The 20221-nt window shown below is 47.9% G+C and overlaps 1 protein-coding gene across 2 annotated transcripts in view; it reads left to right on the top strand.

The window, feature by feature from the left end:
• The first annotated feature begins 6510 nt into the window (after positions 1-6510).
• Positions 6511-20221, top strand: part of NXPE3 (neurexophilin and PC-esterase domain family member 3) — a 35493-nt gene continuing 21782 nt past the window's right edge. Inside the window, exons 1-3 of one of the 2 annotated variants that reach the window (XM_040980541.1) lie at positions 6511-6596; positions 7739-7879; positions 15449-15724. In XM_040980541.1, coding sequence (XP_040836475.1) covers positions 15632-15724 — 93 coding nt within the window. In that variant the 5' untranslated portion in view covers positions 6511-6596; positions 7739-7879; positions 15449-15631. The remainder of the gene's footprint in view (positions 6597-7738; positions 7880-15448; positions 15725-20221) is intronic. The other variant, XM_040980542.1, reaches the window with a different exon arrangement.

The raw sequence follows: 20221 nt of genomic DNA, 5'->3' as shown, positions 1-20221 counted from the left end.
TTCTTCTCCACCTCCTCCCCTTCTTCTTCCTCCTTCTTTTCCAGTTTTTCTTTTTCTTCAAGATAAATGTTCTGGCCTGCAATATACCACCCCAGCCGCCAGGTGGGGGAGCTGCAGATTCCAGGGATATGTATTGGAGTATAAGTGGCTGAGGGCATGTTTGACAGGGAAGGCATGAATTCTGGGATCTAGCACAGACTGGGCCATTGTACTCAGAGGCAGGCAAGGGAGCTAAGATGGAATAGTGTAGAGGGGGGAAACCAGAGGACAAGTCTGGGTCAGGCGAAGATACTGACCCATGTGGGAAACATAGCCTGGGCTAAATAGCATCGCCTGCCACCTGCTGGGGCATGGAAAACCCAGGGCTTGGGGGTCATTCCTGGCTGGGCTAGGCTGCAGTACTCATCTGCGAGTGTTGGAGCATGGGGTGGGTCATGTCAGGCTGGCCCACATCACCCACTAGAATGTGAGTGAACCAGATCTGGGACAAGATTCTACAGAAGAATTGTGGACTCACTTCTGAGATTGTAATATCTGCCAATTTACATGGAGAGCTGGGGTGGTGGTGGGCAGAACCAGGTTGGAACATGAACTCACCTGACAGGAACTCATCTGACACTCAAAGGAGCAGGGGCTGGGGCTAGAAGACTGGCTGGGGCTAGGCAGCAGTATCTGTTGGCTCAAGCAAGGGTTGAATCTGAGGGCAGATCATGCCAAGCAGGGCTGCTGCCCTGGCTGGAACATGTGAGATCTGGGACTGGGAACAAGACTGGTAGGGAGATTGGTATATTCCCCTGTTAGTCCCAAGCTCCCTCTGGGGAGCATGGGAGCCAGAGTTGGGAGTGGGCCAGACTGAGGCAAGGTTGCAGCAGTGATCAGCATTTGTGTGGGCAGAGTCTAGGCCAGGCCAGACTGGGCCAGGCCTTGGCACTCACTGGAATGAATGAGAACCAAGACAGAGTGTAAGCCATGCTCAGCTGGGTTGGGCTGCAACATCTGCTACTGAGAGTTAAAGCTACAGGTGGACCATGCCAGGCTGGGTCAAAACATGCATAAGACTTTGGTCTGGGAATGGGTCTGATAGGGGAACAATGGGGACTCCCCTGCTGGACCACAGCTCCCATTGGTGAATATGAGGGCTGGGACTGTGGGATAACCAAGTCGAGCAAGGCCTTATCACCCACCAGCATGCTTGTGGGCCCAGCATTAAACTGGGCTAGGCTCCAACATGTGCTGACTCCCAAGAGCTAGAATAGGTGTGGGGCAGGCCAGGCTAGGCCATGGCACCCACCAGGTCACATGAGAATTGTATCTGTGTGGACCAGGCTAGCCTAGGTTGTAGCACCTACTGGTGAGAGCCAGAATGGATATGGGTCAGTTGGTTGAGGCCACAGTACCCACCAGTGAACACCAAGACTGGGGGCTGGCTATGTCAGTCTGGGTAGTAACACCCAATGGCACATGCAAAATTCATTGCTGGAATCAGGCCTGGAAAGAAAACTTGGGGAACTCCCCTGCTAGGCACAACTCTCATTGGTGAGTGTGAGAGTCAGGGCTAGGGGCAGCTTAGACCAGGGTGGGCTGCAGCATATGTTGGTACATGTGTGAGCTGGATCTGAGGGTGGGTCAGGCAGGGTCAGTTCACACACACACTGGCACAAGCTATACTCACGACAGGGTGCAGGCCAGGCTGGATTGGACTGCAACACCTACCAGTTCACATGAGGTCTGGGGGTGAGCCAGGCTGGGCGAGGCTGCTGTACCTGCTGGCGAGAACTGGGACTAGGGACAGGCCAGGCTGATCCAGGCTGTAGCACCTGCTATTGAATGCCAAGATTATTGGGAGTAGTTCATCTCAGTCTGGGCCACAGCATCTGCTGCCATGTGTAAGACCTAGGGCTAGAAGCAGGCCTGGTTGGGGAACTTCAGGGACTTCCTTACTGGGTTGCTGCTTTCATTGGTATGTGTTTGAGCTGCGACTTGGGGGGGGGGGAGGGATGCCGGGAGGGGCGGGGCGGGGCTGGGTCTGGTTGTGGACCAGGCTGGTACCCATTTGTGTTTATGAGAGCCAAAAATGGATGCTGTGTAGCCAAGCTAGGCTGCAGCAGTAGCTGGCAAGTACCAGGACTGGATGTGAGTCATGTCAGGCTGGAGGCTGGATTGCAATACCCCTTGGCAGGCACAAGATCCAGGGCTGACAACACACCTGGCAGGGGAACTGTGAACATTTCTCTGCTAGGCTGTACTTATCACTGGTAAGTACAAGAAATAGGGCTGGGGGTGGGCCAGCCTGGACAAGGTGGCAGCACCTGTCAGCATACTTATGAGGGCCAAGTCTGGAGGCTGGTTGGATTGAGCTAAGATCACCACCTGTGGGTATGCATGAGCATTGGATGGGATGTGGGCTGGACTAGGCTGGACCATAGCAGGGTTGAGGGGGTGCCTCATGGGGGCTATTGGAAGCTGCCCTGACTAGACCACAGCACCTGCTAATATGCATGAGGACTAGGTCTGTGGCATGCTGATAGGGCCACAACATCTGTCAGTTTGCGTGATATATGGGGCTGAGGGAGAATTGATCAGACGGTTGCATTCACCAGTATGTGCTTTGGCTGGTGCAGGTGACAGACCAAACCTGACCCTGCACTCGTTGGTGTACACAGAGAGTCAAGTCTCAGGTCACCCCAGATGAGCTTTCCTGGGAAACCCCCAGACTGCTGGACTCAGACCCTGGCCACAGGAAAAATCACAGTTCCACCTTGGAATACTATATACTGGGGCTGGGCCTCCTCAGTTGCTGATGCTTTCGCAGTGGACAGTAGGCCCAGGTACACACAGGGGACATGACAGCCAGCTCATCTAGGCCAGCAGGGGACATCTACTGCCTTATCAGAGGTTAGAAAGCAGAATAGGTTGGACAATTCTGGCCGAGCTTTGCAGCATGTTCCTGGGTCTGTGGATGCACTAAAGTGGACTTTGTCAACCAGTAGACTTTGGAAAAATTTTCTCAACCCTGTATCAATGAAACTAACAATATCTTGCAGTTATTGAGACCACTCAAATAACATCCTCAGAACACTCTTCACATTAGGGTCTCTGGGGCGTCATAAAAAAAATACCCCCATCCCCAAGCACTGATGTAGTCTGCCAGGAAGAAGTGGCCCTCTCCTCTTACTACCCTGCAGACACAGGAGAAAAAAAAGAAGACTGAAGCCTGTGTCCCACCCACCTTCCTCCATACATGATCCTCCCCACTCTAATCAGAGGCCCACACGGGTATGCATCCCTCTGAACTATGTAAACAATATTAAAAATAAAATATAAAAAAATTCCACAACCTGAGATAAGAAGTTCAATTTGAAGAAGAGATCTTTGACATTGGGCTATGCATTTTTCATTTGTCTTCCTTCCTTCCTTCCTTCCTTCCTTCCTTCCTTCCTTCCTTCCTTCCTTCCTTCCTTCCTTCCTTCCTTCTTTTTAAAGATTTGTTGCTATTGACAAGGCAGATATATACAGAGAGAAGGAGATGATTCACTCCCCAAGTGACCACAACAAATGGAGCTGAGCTGAACCAGAGCCAGGAGCCAGGAGCTTCCTCTGGGTCTCCCATGCAGGTACAGAGTCCCAAGGCTTTGGGGCATCCTTGACTGCCTTCCCAGGCCACAAGCAGGGAGCTGGAAGGGAAGTGGGGCTGCAGGATTTGAACAAGCACACATATGGGATCCTGGCATGTGCAAAGTGAAGACTTTAGCCACTAGGTTACTGTGCTGGGCCCATTTACTTTTGTTGTAAAGATTTATTCATTTTTATTTGAAAGGCAGATTTGCTGAGAGAAGGAGAGACAGAGAGATCTTCCATCTGCTGGCCCATTTCCCCAACAGCCATAATAGCTGTAGCTTAGTTAACCCAAAGCTAGGAGTCAGGATCCCCTTCTGGGTCTCCCATGTGAGTGCAGGGTCCCAGGACTTGGGCCATCCTCTGCTTTCTCAGGCCATAAGCAAGGAGCTGCATTTGAAAGTAGACAGCCAGGACATGAACTGCTGCCTATAGGGGATGCCATTGCCATAGGTGGAGGATTAGCCTGTTGAACTACTGTGCCTACCACAGTATTTTTTTTTTATTTGCCATCTCATTTATTTCTAGGTGTAGGTGGTGTTTCCCTTAATTTTTCATTAACCAAAAGAAAGATGCTCAGAGAAGTCCTTTAAGTTGCCTATGATGGTACTGTTATTAAGAAACAAAGTTGGGCCTGGCGCAGTAGCCTAGTGGCTAAAGTCCTTGCCTTGCATGTGCCGGGATCCCATATGGTTGCTGGTTCTAATCCCAACAGTCCTGCTTCCCATCCAGCTCCCTGCTTGTGGCCTGGGAAAGCAGTTGAGGATGTCCCAAAGCCTTGGGACCCTGCACCCATGTGGGGGACCCAGAAGAGCTCCTGGCTCTTGGCTTCAGATCGGTGCAGACCTGGCTGTTGCAGTCATTTGGGGAGTGAATCATTGGATGGAAGATCTTCCTGTCTCTGTCTCTCCTCCTCTCTCTGTATATCTGACTTTGCAATAAATAAATAAATAAATATTTAAAAAAACAATGACTTTGAAATCACCATTAACCAATCTGTTAAATATTTGCCACTTGTCGGCCAATTTATGAAGGATGGATGACGGGGAGTCCACCTATAGCAGACAATCACTGACATTAGGGTGGTGGGGGAAAGTAGGTATTTACCGCAAAACACAGAGCAGGAAGCTGGGCAGGCTGCACGTAGCTTTTCTGTATTGAGAACAGCAGCACCAGCGACGGCAGTTCTGTGATCTATAACCACAGCTGCCAGGTGCAAAGTGCTTTTGCATTTCAGTTGCTGGGACCATGCAAGCCTTAGGCATGCCTTCGGTTAGCTGCACTGACAAGTGACCAATTGGGCTGATAAGGCTGTAGAATTGAAATAAAAATGGAGTAAACATGGCTCATTGCTAAACTGCAATATTTCTTGCTTTTGTAACTCCTGCTTTGCCTGCTTGGCTATGAAATTGTATGAGACCATGTAGGCTCACAGCCCGAGCCTCCTATGGGACCTTCAACATGAATGGTACCCAGTTCCCAGGGATTCAGGTCCACGTCCGGTTATCTCACGGATGTTGCCGAGGCCCGAGTATGGTTATCTGGACTGCTGGACTGGAGGGGAGTCAGCACAGGATGCCCAGCTGAGATAGGCAAGGAATGTGCAATGCCATCTCTCTTGCTACACTATGCAAACCACTGTAAACTGCCCCTATAAAAACTGCAAATGTGCTGTTAGTGGTTGCACTCTGGTAAGCGGTGTTGGTCCCGGCAGGTTGGTCCGTTGCCTTCCCTCCCATTGTAATTATAGCTTGTTGTGACTGTCACTGGTGTGAGTAATACTCTGTTAGCAGTTGAGTGGATGCAACAAGGCTGGGCTGGGTTGGGCAGAGCTGGGCTGAGCAGGGTTGCTGAGTCCCTGGAATGGCCTGCAATTCCTTTTGGCATAGGACACGCAAGGACACCTTGGGTTAAGGAGACAGACAAGAGTCTGGGTCCTGCTTTTCATTCTAGAGATCCCAGAAGACTTTTTTCCCCAAGGCAGAAGGAGAAAGAAGTGGCTACCCAGAAATGACTAACCACAGCCTAGCGTCGTTTATCCCATTTATGCGTCTGGTTACTCATGCGTGGCATGCCTGCCATGAAAATGAGCACATAGGGTCCATTGTGGTCAACAAATATAAAAATAATTCCTGTCAGTTATGAGTTATATTAATTCTTCTTCCTCAACCTTGGAGCAACCGTCTGGCTGCTGGTTTACTTTCTGGGTCACCGTTCTCACATAAATTCGGTTAACTCTTCTGTATCGGGGCACTGAGAAACAGGGAATAACAACATTTTCTAGCTTCCTCAGTAAGCTTCTGGCTATCTTCTGAACAAAACTCTCGGTTCCTCAATTTCACAGAACCGTGACCAACTTTTGCCAAAATAGCATGATCCAGAATCGGGGTGTAAGGGGGGTGGTGGTGGAGAATATTCTTTATTGCCAGGAGATCCATATTACGCACAGTAAGACTAAAAGGAAGGCTATTTTAAGGGCGAAGAGAAGAAATCAATTATTTCCAAAGCAAGGACAGATTCCAGGCTGGGTTATTTCCCAGCTCATGCCTGGCCGATAGTGTGTCTCAGGGACGAAAACTTCCTCACCACACAGAATGCCTGTCCAAGCGCAGCCGTCTCTGGTTCTGGGCACTTCGCTGACCAGAGAAAAAGGTTTGAGGCGGACGCCCCGAGCAGAATCCGGCTTTCTCTTCGGGAGCAGCAGGGTCACTTCCCGCATACTGGTGTGGCGACCAGGAGTCGGGAGAGCGACAGCTGCGAGTCCTCCCCACCCGGCCGACTGCGCTAAGAGCGTGCTGCTGTCCATCAACATCCTCGTCCCGCCCCTCCCAGGAGCTTGTCCAATCGGAGCTGAGGGTCGGGGGTAAGCCGCCGCAGCCGGGGCAGGAAGCCGAGAGCCGATGTTTCGATGCCTCCGCGACTGGGCAGGGCGGCCGGGTACCGGCCGGGAGAGATGCGAGCGCACGCGGCCGGACTGCGAGGTGGGCGAGACGCTGCAGGGTTGTGTGGGCGCCGGGCAGGGCCTGCTGCTCCAGCGCCCCTCGGCTGCAAAGCGCCTCCCTCCGCGCGCCGGGTGCGTTCCGGCCGAGGGGCGAAGGAGCAGGCGCAGCCCTGACGGGAGGGTCGCAGCCGCCGGCCGCAGCCCTGACGGGAGGGTCCTGGCTGGGAGCCCCGGGCTGCCGGGTGGGGCTGCGGCCCGAGGCGGTCGCCGACTTGGAGGTCCGGGCTGTCTCAGCCTTGGCCCCGAGGCGCCCCAGGCCGGGAGGGAGCGGTGGTGGGGGGCGTGAGCGTCGCGATGCGCTCTGCTCGCTGCCACGCCGCAGCCTCGGACCCCTGCGACCCCGCTGCTGGGCGCCTGACCACGCCGCTTGCCCAGCCCCGACCCTGTGCGCTGCCTCTTGGCTGCTGCCGCAGAGGGGACTGCCGTGGGGAGACGTGGGTCTTCACAAGGTGTGATGTGGAGAGCCCAGCCTGTGGTCGCTGAGCTTTGCTATATCAGAGCCCATTAGGTGGTGGATTCTCACGCAAGGTTTATAACGTGTATGTGACATGCTTCGTACACTTTTCTTTCTTTCAATTCATTCTAGGAGAGGTTGTTGCCGCATTTCCTAAAGATACAGAATCACATTGCTCTGGTGGGCCTGCCCGCCCCCGGCCCCTATTGTGGTTAATTATCGTTTGGAACATCTGGGTGTATTTGAAGCTGGCGGGACTCCCAGACCCTGAGAACTAATTGTTTTGCATGCAGTGAGGCAGCGCATGCTATTCCTCCACGGGGTTTGGTTCTGCTCTCTTTTGTGTTAGTGTCCTCTGGCGTCTGTCATTCTCACATGCGCTCCTGAAGTGCTGTTTGTTCCATTGAAGTAGGGTTGCCCGTCTGCATTGCTCTGCAGTTTGGGCTGACCTCCGGGACAACCCAGGCATCTTTTCAGAAAGGCTGTTACCGACGGACACAAATAGCATCGCTGACACTCTGTGCTGGTGTTTATCCTGTGCGGCTGTATGGGGACCTTTTCAGGAAGTTGCCTTTTGGGTGTGTTTCTGCCTGTATTGTTGCAATTGGGTGGGTGGGAACCACCCACTGGTATTTTAAAAAGTTTCCAAATGTTTATTATTTGTGTAGGGTAAACACCATGACCTGACAGTATACCTGATTTATCTACGTCTTGGTTGCCTGATAGCACTTGGGGCTTTGTGATTCATTGTATGCATTTTGAACCTTCCATCGGATCCTGCCTTGGAAGGGCAGCCTTGGAAGGGCTAGGTGAGTCAGCACTTTGGGCTTGCAAGGTGGGGGTACACGAAGAGGAATGGAACCTCTTAGAGCAAATCTTGCAGATCTCTGTCTACTTCATCTTTGTTTAAGGATTGGCCTGTTGTTGTCTTAGTCTTGGCGTGGGTTCCCAGTTCTTCCATCTGTCCACCCTACCCTGCTAAGTTTCCGGGCCTTCCTCAGCAGTGTGAGAAATACAATTGCTTTTTGGAAAGTTTGAAATATGTGTTTTGTGTCACTCTGTCCTTTTAGTTTTGCTGTAGGGGACCGCCTTTCTGAATTAAAAAAAAAGATCCAGATATTTGCTCGGACTGGCACTCTTGCACTTACGTAGATCCTAGCAGAGTGTTTGGGAGAGGGACTGTCCTCTAATTTGTTGTCTTGGCCTGAGAGCAGTGTTTTCCCAGAGGTTGGAGTTGCTAATTTTCTTTGTTTAGTGTCTAAACTGAGATACTTGATTTGTGTTATTGACAGTTGTGAGGTAAGCAGGCGCTTTGTGATTCCCTGTGCAGTCGGAGTAGGAAGTCGGGTACCTGATGGCAGTCTAGGATTGTTGCTGCAGACCATTAAGGAGGTCCTTCATTTTCACGTGCCCCTGCATTTTGAACTGGGCAGTGTCAGCCAAAATGTGACAGGCTGGTCCCAACAAATACGGGGCTGCACCTGCAAGGCACACCATGCGTTTTTGTTTGTTGTTTATCCTTTGTACATAAAACTTAAGCACAAATAAATGGTGTTCTAATATTTCATAAAGATTTGAAAACAAGACTGCTCCAGGTAAGATGCCTTGTATCATGCATTTTATTGAGATCTCTACAGCTATCTCTTATAAAGTGGAAGGATACATTATTTAACCACAAGATTGTTCTAAACTTTTAGGAAAAATAACCTTTGGAGCTTTTTGTCTTTGGTTTGTATGTTTTTTAGTTGCTTTGATATTTATAAATGTTTGACCTTTAACTAAGATTTTTTTTTTTTTTAGGATTTATTTATTTATTGGAAAGTCAGATATACAGAGAGGAAGATCTTCCGTCCGATGATTCACTCCCCAAGTAAGCACAATGGTCAATGCTATGCCAATCCGAAGCCAGGATCCAGGAACTTCTTCCGAGTCTCCCACACGGGTGCAGGGTCTCAAAGCTTTGGTCTGTCCTCGACTGCTTTCCCAGGCCACAAGCAAGGAGCTGGATGGGAAGTGGAGCTGCCGGGATTAGAACCGGTGCCCATATGTGATCCCGGTGCGAACAAAGTGAGGGCTTTAGCCACTAGGCCACGCTGCCAGGCCCAACTAAGATTTGAGAGTGACTTTTCAGGTTGGATTTAATATATATAAACAGCCAGTTATGTAATACATTTATTTGTGAGAGAGAGCTCCCCTTCAATTACTGGTTCATTCCCCAAATGCTCACAGTGACTGTGGCTAAAGCTGGGAGCCTGGAATGCAATACAGTCTCCATCGTGGTGGTGGGGACCTAATTACTTGAGCCATCGCTCCCAACTGTCAGGGTCCACATTAACAGGAAGCTAGAATCTGGAGTTGAAGCTAGCAGTGAAACCCGGGTACTTTGATGTGGAGTACAGACTTTTTTTTTTTTTAAGATCTATTTCTTTTTAGGCCCAGCGTGATAGTGTAGTGGTTAAGGTCCTCACGTTGCACACGCTGGGATGCCATATGGGTGCCGGTTCTAATCCAAGCGGCCCTGCTTCCAATCCAGCTCCCTGCTTGTGGCCTGGGAAAAGCAGTGGAGGACTGCCCAAAGCCTTAGGACCCTGCACCCGTGTGGGAGACCCGGAAGATCTCCTGGCTCCTGGCTTTAGATTGGCTCAGCTCCAGCTATTGCGGCCACTTGGGGAGTGAACCTTTGGACCGAAGATCTTCCTCTCTGTCTCTTCTCCTCTTTGTATATCTACCTTTCCAATAAAAATAAATAATAAAATCTAAAAAAAGAGATCTATTTCTTTTTATTGGAAAAGTAAATATACAAAGAGAAAGATCTGTCTATGAGTTCCTCCCCAAGTGGCTGCAATGCCCAGAGCCAAGCTGCTCCAAAACCAGGAGCTTCTTCCAGGTCTCTCAAGCAGTTCCAGGGTCCAAGCAGGGAGCTGGATGGGAAGTGGAGCCACTGGGATTAGAACCGGTGCCCATATGAGATCCTGGCATGTGCAAGGTTAGGACTTTAACTGCTGTGCTATCACACCGGGCCCGAGAAATAGTTGATTTTAAATGGGATTGTTTTTTCCCCAGCATATATCACATTTTTCATCTTTGCTTTTAGAAATCAACTTTATTTTTTTGCATTTATGACCTTTATTTCCTGGTTTAAAAAATAGGATGTAAATGAGATAAAGGAGAAAATAAAAATTGCCTTGAAGGTGACAGGTGTGAACATTCTAGAACTCATCTTTTTGACATCGAGTGGACATCCCCATCCACTGATTAGTACTGATTAGTTTAGCAGTTGGGGTTCCTCCCTCTTTCTTCCTCCCCTCTCCCATAAAGGAGAAAAGGGGAGAAAAGGAAAACTGGGAGCATTTGTCCCACCTTCCTTCCACCATACCTCAACCCTCCGCACCCTATTCAGTGGTCTTCTTGGGTCTGCCTTCTTGTCAACCATGTAGACAACATCAAAATAAAATAAAATGAAAAACAAATACATCTTTTCCAAGAGAGGTCTGTATAGTGTTCCTCAGGCAGTATGTTTTTTTTTTTTTTTAAAATTCTGGATTTCTTTTTTCTTTTTTCTTTCTTTTAAATTTTTCTTTTAATAATGATTACAAAGGTAAGAGCATTGCCCACTCGTGGGCTTTTGATTAAGGTGGAGAGGGTCGGGTTTGGAGGGGGAAGGTGGGTGAGAAATGATTCAGTTTTTCCTCTTGTGTTTGTTGTGTGGGGAGAGTACATCGCTCCTTGCCTTCAGACTACATCATAGCCCAGGAGAGGATGTTACATTGGAGACCTGGATGTGGTGAAGAAAGTTCTGAGGTTGTTACTTGAGTGGCCTTGATTGTTCTGAGAAGTGACCTTGATTGTTTAGAGGTGAAAAGTTCTTTCTAAGGCCTGTTGGCTGCTCTTGTCTACTTCCGTGTGCCCATAGACCAATGTGGTTATCTAGGCTGGAGTGTTGTTTGATCTGTCCTGCTTTCTGTGTTTTGATGAGATACTCGGATTCCTCTGTTGCCTTAGATGAGCTGACTGTCTTGCCTTTTCTGTGCATCTGGGTATGTTCTCCATTCTTACACACGAGGTAGCAGCTGAGGTGGCTTGTCCTGCAGTATGTACTCTGAGGTCAGACCATGTGCCCATGTGATTTTTCCTGAGGTCTATCTGGGGAGTCTCCCAAGAAACCTCCCTCAGGAGGTCCTTAGACTTGGCTCTCTTGTGCATTAGCTGGTGCAGGGTCCAGACTCAGCCTGATCCCTGCACTAACCAGTGCGTGTATCAGTGCATGTAACTTATTTGGTTGGACCCAACCGCACCCCAGCTCTCATGTGACTGGTAGGTGCAGACAGCATCTGCTTTTACAAGTGGGTCTGCCACTTGTAAAGTCAGGTTTCTGCTTGTGTATTGCAAGAGGTTGGATCTTCTGAGTCACTAGAAGCCTTTAGTTGTAAGGGGCCTTGATCACCCTTCTACATCATTTACCTCTGAGTAAAACACCTCTGAGTATTTACCACTGAGCTGCTGATAAATAGCTCAGAACCATACTGGTGTCCTCTGAATTTCTGATATCCCAAATTTTTGGCAACCCAAAGCCTCACCTGTGCATGAGGCAGCTAAATTATTTTTTATAAACTTTATTTATTTTTTAAAGATTTATTTTATTTTTATTGGAAAGGCAGATTATACAGAGAGGAGGACAGACAGAGAGGAAGATCTTCCGTCCGATGGTTCACTCCTTAAGCAACTGCAATGGCTGGAGCTGAGCCAATCCGAAGCCAGGATCCAGGAACTCTTCCAGGTCTCCCACGTGGGTGCAGGGTCTCAAAGATTTGGGCTGTCCTCACCTGCCTTCCTAGGCCACAAGCAGGGAGCTGGATGGGAAGCAGGGCTGTCGGGATTAGAACCGGCGCCCATATGGGATCCCTGTGCATGCAAGGCAAGGACCTTAACCACTACACTATCACGCCGGGCCCCTAAACTTTGCTTTATTTTATTAAGGTGTTACACTGCTGGGAGAAAAGCAGGCTGTAGCAGGCAAGACATTTTGGGCCTGATTGATGCCAACTCAATGTTAACTATACCATTGTGCCAGCATAGTTGTCTATCCTGCCTTTTTTTTTTTTCTTTAAAGATATGTGAGGAAGGCAGAGAATGTTGGGCCAGGACACACCACCCCAGCCCTTAGGTTGGGGGAGGAGGAGTTGCAGACTGCTTGGGCATTGGTGTCTAGGGACGTGCTGTTAGTGGGAACAGCTGAGGGCATATTTCACAGGGAAGGAATAACTTCTAGGGTCTTCCTCAGACTGGACCACTGCACTTGCAGATAAGCGAGGGAGCTGGGATGTGGTGGTTTATAGGTGTGGTGGGGGGACTGGAGGACAAGTCTGGATCAGGCCAAGGCATCCATCCATGTGGGAGACCTGGGCTGGGCTAAGTAGCATTGCCTGCTGCCTGCTAATGCATACAGAAGCTGAGGCTGGTGGGCATACCTGACTGGGTTAGGCTGCAGAACTCACATGACACTCAGGGGAGCTGGGGCTAGGTGGAGGCCGGGCAGGGCCAGGCTGCAGCACTCGCTGGTACATGCAAAGGCCAAAACTGAGGGCAGACTATGCCAAACAAGGTTGTGGCACCTGCTGGCATGCATGAGATCTGGAGCTGGAAAAGGCTTGATAGGGGAAGTTGGGGAACTCCCCTGCTAGGCCTTAACTCCCACTAGGGAGCACAGTAGTGGGGGCTGGGGGTGGACCAGACCAGGCAGGATTGTAACACTTACCTGCATTTGTTTGAGCTTGGTCAAGGTACAAGTCAGCCTGGGCCAGACCTTCTGACCCACAAACATGACAAGAGCCAAGACAGGGTGTGGTCTGTGCTTTGCTGGGCTATGCTGTAACGCTTGCCAGTGAGAGCTCAGACTGCAGATAGGTCATAAGACTGGAATGAGGCACCAACCAACGTGTTCAAGACCTGGGCCTGGGAGCAGACTGGGTAGGGAAACTGTGGGCATGCCCCTGTTGGACTGCAGCTCCCACAGGTGAGCCGAAGAGTCAGGGCTGGGAGCAGGCTAGACTGGTCAAAGTGGCAGCACCTGTTGGTATATGTGTGTGCTACGTCTGGGAGCAGACCAGGCTGAGCTAAGAAATAGTATTCACGGGTTTAGAAGAGAGCCAGATGAGATGTGGGATGGACTAGGTTAGGCTGCAGTACATGCAAAAACTGGGGTTAGGTGTGGACTTGGTAGGGGTTATTGGGAGATGCCCTGACTAGGTTGATGTGCGTGAAGACAACCTGTGGTGGGCTGGGCTGCAGTACCCCAGTTCATATGAGAGATGGGGCTGGGAGTGGAACTGACCAGGCAGCTGCATCTACTATTAAGTGCATTGACTGATGAAGGTGATGGACCAAACCTCAGCCTGCGCTAGCTGGTGCGCATGGGTCGAGTCTGAAGTCACCCCAGGTGAGGTGTTTTGGGGGCTTTTCAACTGGACTGGTGGACTCAGACCCCTGCCACAGGGAAAGTCACATGCTATGTGGTCTGATCTTGAATGCATGTATTGGAACTAGGCTTCTTCAGTTGCTGATGCCTTTGCAGTGGATAGCATGTCCGGAAGTTTATGGGGAACATGACAGCCAGCTTATCTAGACCAGCTGAGGAGGCCTTGTGTCGCCATCCTGCGGTGACACTAAAAGTGACGACGAATCTCGAGGGCCTGGAACTGCCACCACAACCGGCACACACACACTGAATGAACACACACACACACAAACGAACAGGCAAACAAGAAAGGAGAGACGAACGAAAAGGGGCAGGCCAATGAAAAGGTTTATTGCCGAAAGTGCTGCTTATATACAGTTCTCTACCAATCACTTCTCTCTGTGGGTCCACTGGGCACTACCCGATAGGCCAATAGCAATGACATAATCGCTAGCCTATCCCTGTGACTTCCTGTTTACCTGCTGGTGGGACAAATCCCGCCTCCTGGCCCTGGGCCAGCCGCCATCTTGTGGCGGCCCCTCATACACGTGGGGTCAGGTCCCGGCGCACCACTCGCCCACAGCCTTGTCAGGATGGAAAGCAGAGAGCATGGACCACTGTCTTGTCCAAGCTTTACAGCATGTTCCTGGGTCTGTGGATGCACTAAGGTAGACTTGGTCAGCCAGTAGACCTTGTAAAGATTTTCTCAATCCTGGTGCAATGAAGCCAGTGGTGTCAGAACTATCAAAACCACTCAAGTAACACCCTCAGAGCACTCTTCCCCACATCCGGCAGGCTGGCTGGCTGGCTTGCACTTGCTCGCTTTCTTTCTTTCTTTCTTTCTTTCTTTCTTTCTTTCTTTCTTTCTTTCTTTCTTTCTTTCTTTCTTATTCATTTATTTTTATTGGAATGATAGATTTACACAGAGAAGGAGAGACAGAGAAAAAGATCTTCCATTTGCTGGCTCACTCCCCAAATGGCTACAATAGCCAGAACGAAGCCAATGTGAAGCCAAGAACTTCTCCTGGGTCGCCAACATGGGTTCAGGGTCCCATGGCTTTGGAGCCTTCTCCACTACTTCCCCAGGGCATAAGCAAATGCTGGCACTTATAGGGGGAAGATTAATCAATTGAGCCATTGTGCCAGTCCCCTGTCCCCCATCCATCAGGGTTCCTAAGGATGACCTTCTCTATCCTTGATTCTGATGCAGTTTGAAAGCAAGGAATGGCTCCCTTCCCTTTCCCCCCTGTAGACTAGGAGAAAAAAAATGGAAACATTTGTTCTGTCCATCAGCTATACCCATCCCATCCTAAGTAGAGACCCATATGGGTGTGCATCCCTCTCAACTATGTAAACAATATTAAAATTAAAAAAATTAATGCTAATATTTACATTAACATCATTATATTATGGTGAAAGAAACATTTTATTAATGTAATTATATTAATTTTATAATTAATAGTTATATTAATGTATTAATCATAATGTTCTTTAGTTAATACAGTAATGTTGCAAAAGTCAAGCTATTTGGGAAGGGAAATTATTTTTTTATTTATATCTCTGGAAGTTTAACAGTTTTGTTTTGTAGTTTCTGAGTTTGAAGGCATTCATTTTTATTCATTTAAAAGGTAAAATCTAAATAAGTAAAAGGGTATTATATAAGTATATATAAGTAGTATATGAGTATATAAGTTTTTACTGTAGTAGTAGATTTTGCTGGATTTACAGTGAAGCCCAGAATGGTGAGAGGGAACTCTGAGGAGGTCATCTGAATGTGGAATGGATATTACTGTATTCTGGCTCTTTGCTTTCTCCTTGTGACTTGGGCCTTGCATAAGGTTAAGGAAGAGAGAATGTGGTTTTTCTTCTCTTACCATCTAAGCGCTTGCAGTTGATAATGTTTTCTCATATTTCCTCTTTGAAGGAATTAGTTGAAGAAAAATGTGTTTCTTCAATCAACTGTAGTCTCTACCAAAAGAACTCTTACGGGTACCAGTGTGATAGGCAAATTGAAAGCTTGTTTGCCGTCCAGAAAATAAAGACATGGAGTTTTGAGCAATGAAGATAGCATGGTGTCGGCCATGGGTGATGAAGCTACAGCCAGACCATGTGGAGCAGTGTTTCCAAAATCCGGCTGTTGTGCGGTCTGCTTGCAGTGCTCATGGTGGTGGTGCTGGTCGTCAATGTGACCCAGGTTGAGGTGAGTACCCAGCACATGCCTTCATAACCAAGGCGGGTTATGAGGATGTGGGACTAGCTTTTCTGAAGAAATGTTGGACATTAGGGTGCTTAGTTCCAGGGCTTGTTTTCATTTGCTCAGTAAGGGTCGAGCACCTCTAGTGGTCATAAACGGTGATGTACACAGGATGTGGTGGTGGTAAAGGAGGCAGGTAGATTTCTTTCCTATGGACCTGCTATTTTCAGTGCGTGTGGGGAACAGTAATAATAATAATCATAATTTTTTTTTGACAGGAGGAAAGAAATTATTTGGAATAAACAAAACTGAAATAAAAAATATCAAAACACATGGGATATAGCCAAACAAACAAACAAGCAAAAAAAGTATGGATTGGATTATTGAAGTTACACTTTCCATGTTGGTTTCCTTATATAAGAGAGAACGTATGGTATTTGTTCTTTTGTGATTGACCCATTTCACTGAGCATAATGGTCTCTCAGTTGGGGCCACCTAGTTGTAAATAGTATAATTTCATTCTTCTTAATAGCTGAATAATATTCCACAGATTAGATGTACCACAGTTTCTTTAACCACTCTTCCTTTGGACGCACATCTGGATTGTTTCCATGTCTTTGCTATTGTAGATTGTGCTGCTGCAAATATAGGATTACAGATCCCCTTCTCACATGCAGATTTCACTTTTATTGGATATATTCCTAGGAGTGGGATAGCTGGGCCATATGGCAGATTTATTTGCAATTTTCCAAGCACTCTCCATACTGATTTCCACAGTGGTTGTACTAGCCTGCACTCCCACCAGCAGTGAAGGAGGAGGGTGCCTTTCTTTTGGGGAGAATCTTAATCCACAATTTAAACTTTGCAGTTTATAGTATTCAAGCATGATTCTACAAAACTTTGTGAATTTTAGGATAATCAAAAAAGTTTTATAATTCTAGTAAGTCATATGTTAACAGTTGAAGAATAGAAAAGTCTTAGGCAGGTGAACAGAGAAATCCCCAACAACTCAGTGAGTGAGGAAGAACTGAGCTCTACATCCTATGTAGTGAAGTCTAGGAGAAGTCAATTAGGAAGCCTTATCAGTATGTGCAGGTTAAGTGATTGTAGGCTAGCTGGCCTTTTTCCTGACTGTTCCAAACCTAATATATCTGAACTAATTTCGGGGCTCCTGAGCAACACTGATGAGTGCTGTTAGAGAGGCCTGGGAGCCAAGGTTGGAACTAGGTGAGGACCATAGAAAGCTCCTGACCTGAAGTACAAAAGGAAATTTATCTCTGCAAGCCACCTGGGGCTCCTGGCTACCTGATGTCATCAGACCCTATGAGCAGGGTGCTGGGCAGCTTCCATCCCACGTGGGAAATTTGATAGGAAATGAGTGACCTCAGAGTCTGTGAGGGCACTCACATTCCCTGAGACCTCCTTGGCAGTCGGGATATGGTTCTCGGTGCCCATATCCACTGCTTCTGCAGCAAAAGCACTTGTTCACTCCCATATCTTTATCCAGCTCCCCAACTCTTCTTTACATCAGGGCTGCAGTAGCAGCAAAGACAGCAGTAGGGAAATATACATGGGAGTAGTTAGCCAAAAGTACAGGTGGATTAGCCGGGAACCACTTGTAGACTGTTATGGTCTGATGTTGAACTGATCTGCTATTTGAGCAACCACAAATGTGTAGACATATACTGGCAACATTGCACATATCCTCCAGGAAATGAGCAGGCAGTTTTCTCTATTTTGTCAGGCACGGTGAAATTGTAGATATTGCTGTAGTCATGTACTTGCTGCATGAGCACACTGAAGGAGAGAGGGGGCTGTTGAGCAGAGGGCTCTGCTGGCTCTGACTTGGTTGTCTTTATTAACTTGTAGATGATAGTGATGCCTAAAGTCTGGAGGAAGGAGGATATTTGTGCTCCCACCTAAATTCGTATATTGAACCCTTATCAGTTTGATGGTGTTTGAAGGAGGGACCTTTTGGGAGATAACTATTTTTAAAATTTTATTTGTATATTTGAAAGGCAGAGTTAAAGAGAGGGAGAGGCAGAGAGAGCTCTTCCATCATTTGGTTCATTTCCCAAATGTCTGCAGTAGCCAGGGCTGGGACAGGCTGAAGCCAGGAGGCTGGAACTTTGTCAGGGTCTCCCATGTGGGTGGCAAGGCCCAAGAACTTGAGCCATATTCTGTTGTTTCCCCAAATACAGTAACAGGGCATTTTTTTAAAAAAATCAGATCTTTTTAATTTATTTTTCCCCTCAGTACAGATTTACATGCATAGAGGTCATCTTTCCCCATTCGTTCTCTCCTCCCCTCCTTCCTCACTATATTTCCCCTTATTATTTTTAAACTTTTTATTATTGTTATTATTATTATCATTTTATGATACAGTTCCATGTTCCCTTATCCCTTCCCCAATTCCCTCCCCCCATCTAGTTCCTCTATATCAACATATAATTCTTCATACACAGTCATATGTCCATCATTGTGGGCATGGACAATGGCAGAGAGTCCAACATCCTATTGTCAAGATATAGTAAACAGTTTCATTGTAAGTCCATCTTTGTCTGGAAGCAGAAATGCATACTACACTGCATCCTCACATCAGTAACAGGGCATTGAAGTGGAAGTAGAGCAGCCAGGATTCGACTGGTGCTCATTTGTGATGCTGGCCATTGAAGATGGCAGCTTAACTCACTAACTGCATCACAACACTGGCATCCTGATGATTAGCTTTTGATTAGGTTATTAGGATGTGGCCTTCATGATGAGGTTAATGCCTTTGTAAGAATAGGAAGAGAGTGACCGGCACAGTGGGTTAGCAGCTAAAGCCCTTGCCTTGCATGCATTGGGATCCCATATGGGCGCCGGTTCTAATCCTGCTGGCCCCTCTTCCCATCCAGCTCCCTGCCTGTGGCCTGGGAAAGCAATGGAGGACAGCCCAGAGCCTTGGGACTCTGCCCCCATGTGGGAGAAGGGAAGAGGCTCCTGGCTCCTGGCACTGAATCAGCGCAGCTCTGACTGTTGTGGCCACTTGGGGAGTGAATCAAAAGAGAAAAGATCTTTCTCTCTGTCTCTCCTCCTCTCTGTATATCTGATTTTCCAGAAAAAAAAGTCTTAAAAAGAAAAAAAAAAAGAATAGGAAGAGAAAATAAGCAAGGAAGGGCCATGTGGCTATTCATAAGCCAGGAAGAGAGGGGACCTCACCAGGAACCCTGGTGCCTGCCCAGAACAATGAGAAAAATGTTGAATTGTTTCTATAAAGCACAGACTCAATGTTAAGCAAGAATGTCACATAATATAAAAGGGTGGTAGTAATAATTTTTCTTTCATTTCTCATTAAAAAGGACCACATTTGAGTATGATTTATTTTGTCTTATTTGTTGATATATATATATATATATATATATTTTTTTATTTTGATGATCTTTACATAGTAGATTAGGGATCAGAGGGTCAAGGGCTACAGGAAAGTGGGTAAGACCATTGTTTCCACATTCTCTTTTTTCCTCCCTGTATCTGGGGGAAGGAGGTAGACAAAGGGAGAAGCCACACCTACCCTCCCAACCATCCCAGGGTCCCCGATGTGGGGCATACTCCGAAGGCACTGCTCAAGTGGTTTCAGTATTTTAACTGTTCTGAATTGCTGCCAATCTCATCATTCCAAGTACGATGAAATCTCTTCAGAATCTACTGGCTAATGTAGTCCACCTTAGCATCTCCACTTGCCCAGATTTTTTACTGCTAACACTTCACTGGGGTAGTTGATTGATTTGTTCTGTCCTCTCATGTGGTACTAGGTGTTCTCTGAGGGTTCCAATGTACTACCATATCCTCCATGTGCACCTGGATATGCTGTCTACTGCTCCTTCTGAACCACTGAGGAGACCCAGCTCTGATACATGCACTCCACAGTCAGACCATGGAACTTGCAATTTTCTTCATGGTTGGGGTTCTGAGTCCAGTGATTCAGTTAGGGGATCCCCAAAGAAATGTCATCTGAGGTGATCCCAGACCTGATTCTTGTGTGTGCTTGCCAATACAGGGTGCAGCACAATCTGTCGCCCAATCAGCCTATACATCTGCTGGTGTTTGCATTTGCTGAGTCAGTTCTGCCTCCAGCCCTGTCTTCTACACAAACCAATGGGTGTTGGAACCCATTCCGATGCTCTCCACCACATGCTTGGCCTTCACGCAAACCAATGGGAGCTGAAGCCTAATCGGAGCAACCCACAATAACCCTGCCAGACCCACCCTCTTTCCTGGTTCCTGTGCCTGCCAGTATGTACAGCAGACTGGTCAAATCTGTCCCACATCCTGTTCAGCTCTCATACATGTCAGTGGGCATTGAAGTCTAGATAAACACAACCAACCCCACTATCCAGCCCACACACATGCCGGCAGGTGCCACTCTGTCTAGCCATGCCTGCGTCAGTCCTGGTTCTCATGCTCACCAGACAGAGTGACAATCTAAGAGGGAGGTGCCCACTGTTTCCCTACTGGCCCCAC

Source organism: Ochotona curzoniae, unplaced genomic scaffold (assembly GCF_017591425.1).
Source record: "Ochotona curzoniae isolate NIBS_2020 unplaced genomic scaffold, NIBS_Ocur_1.0 contig_3498, whole genome shotgun sequence".
In the NCBI taxonomy this organism is placed as follows: Eukaryota; Metazoa; Chordata; class Mammalia; order Lagomorpha; family Ochotonidae; genus Ochotona; species Ochotona curzoniae.
The sequence above is the reverse complement of the archived record's forward strand: the minus strand, read 5'-3'. Positions and strand labels throughout refer to the sequence as shown.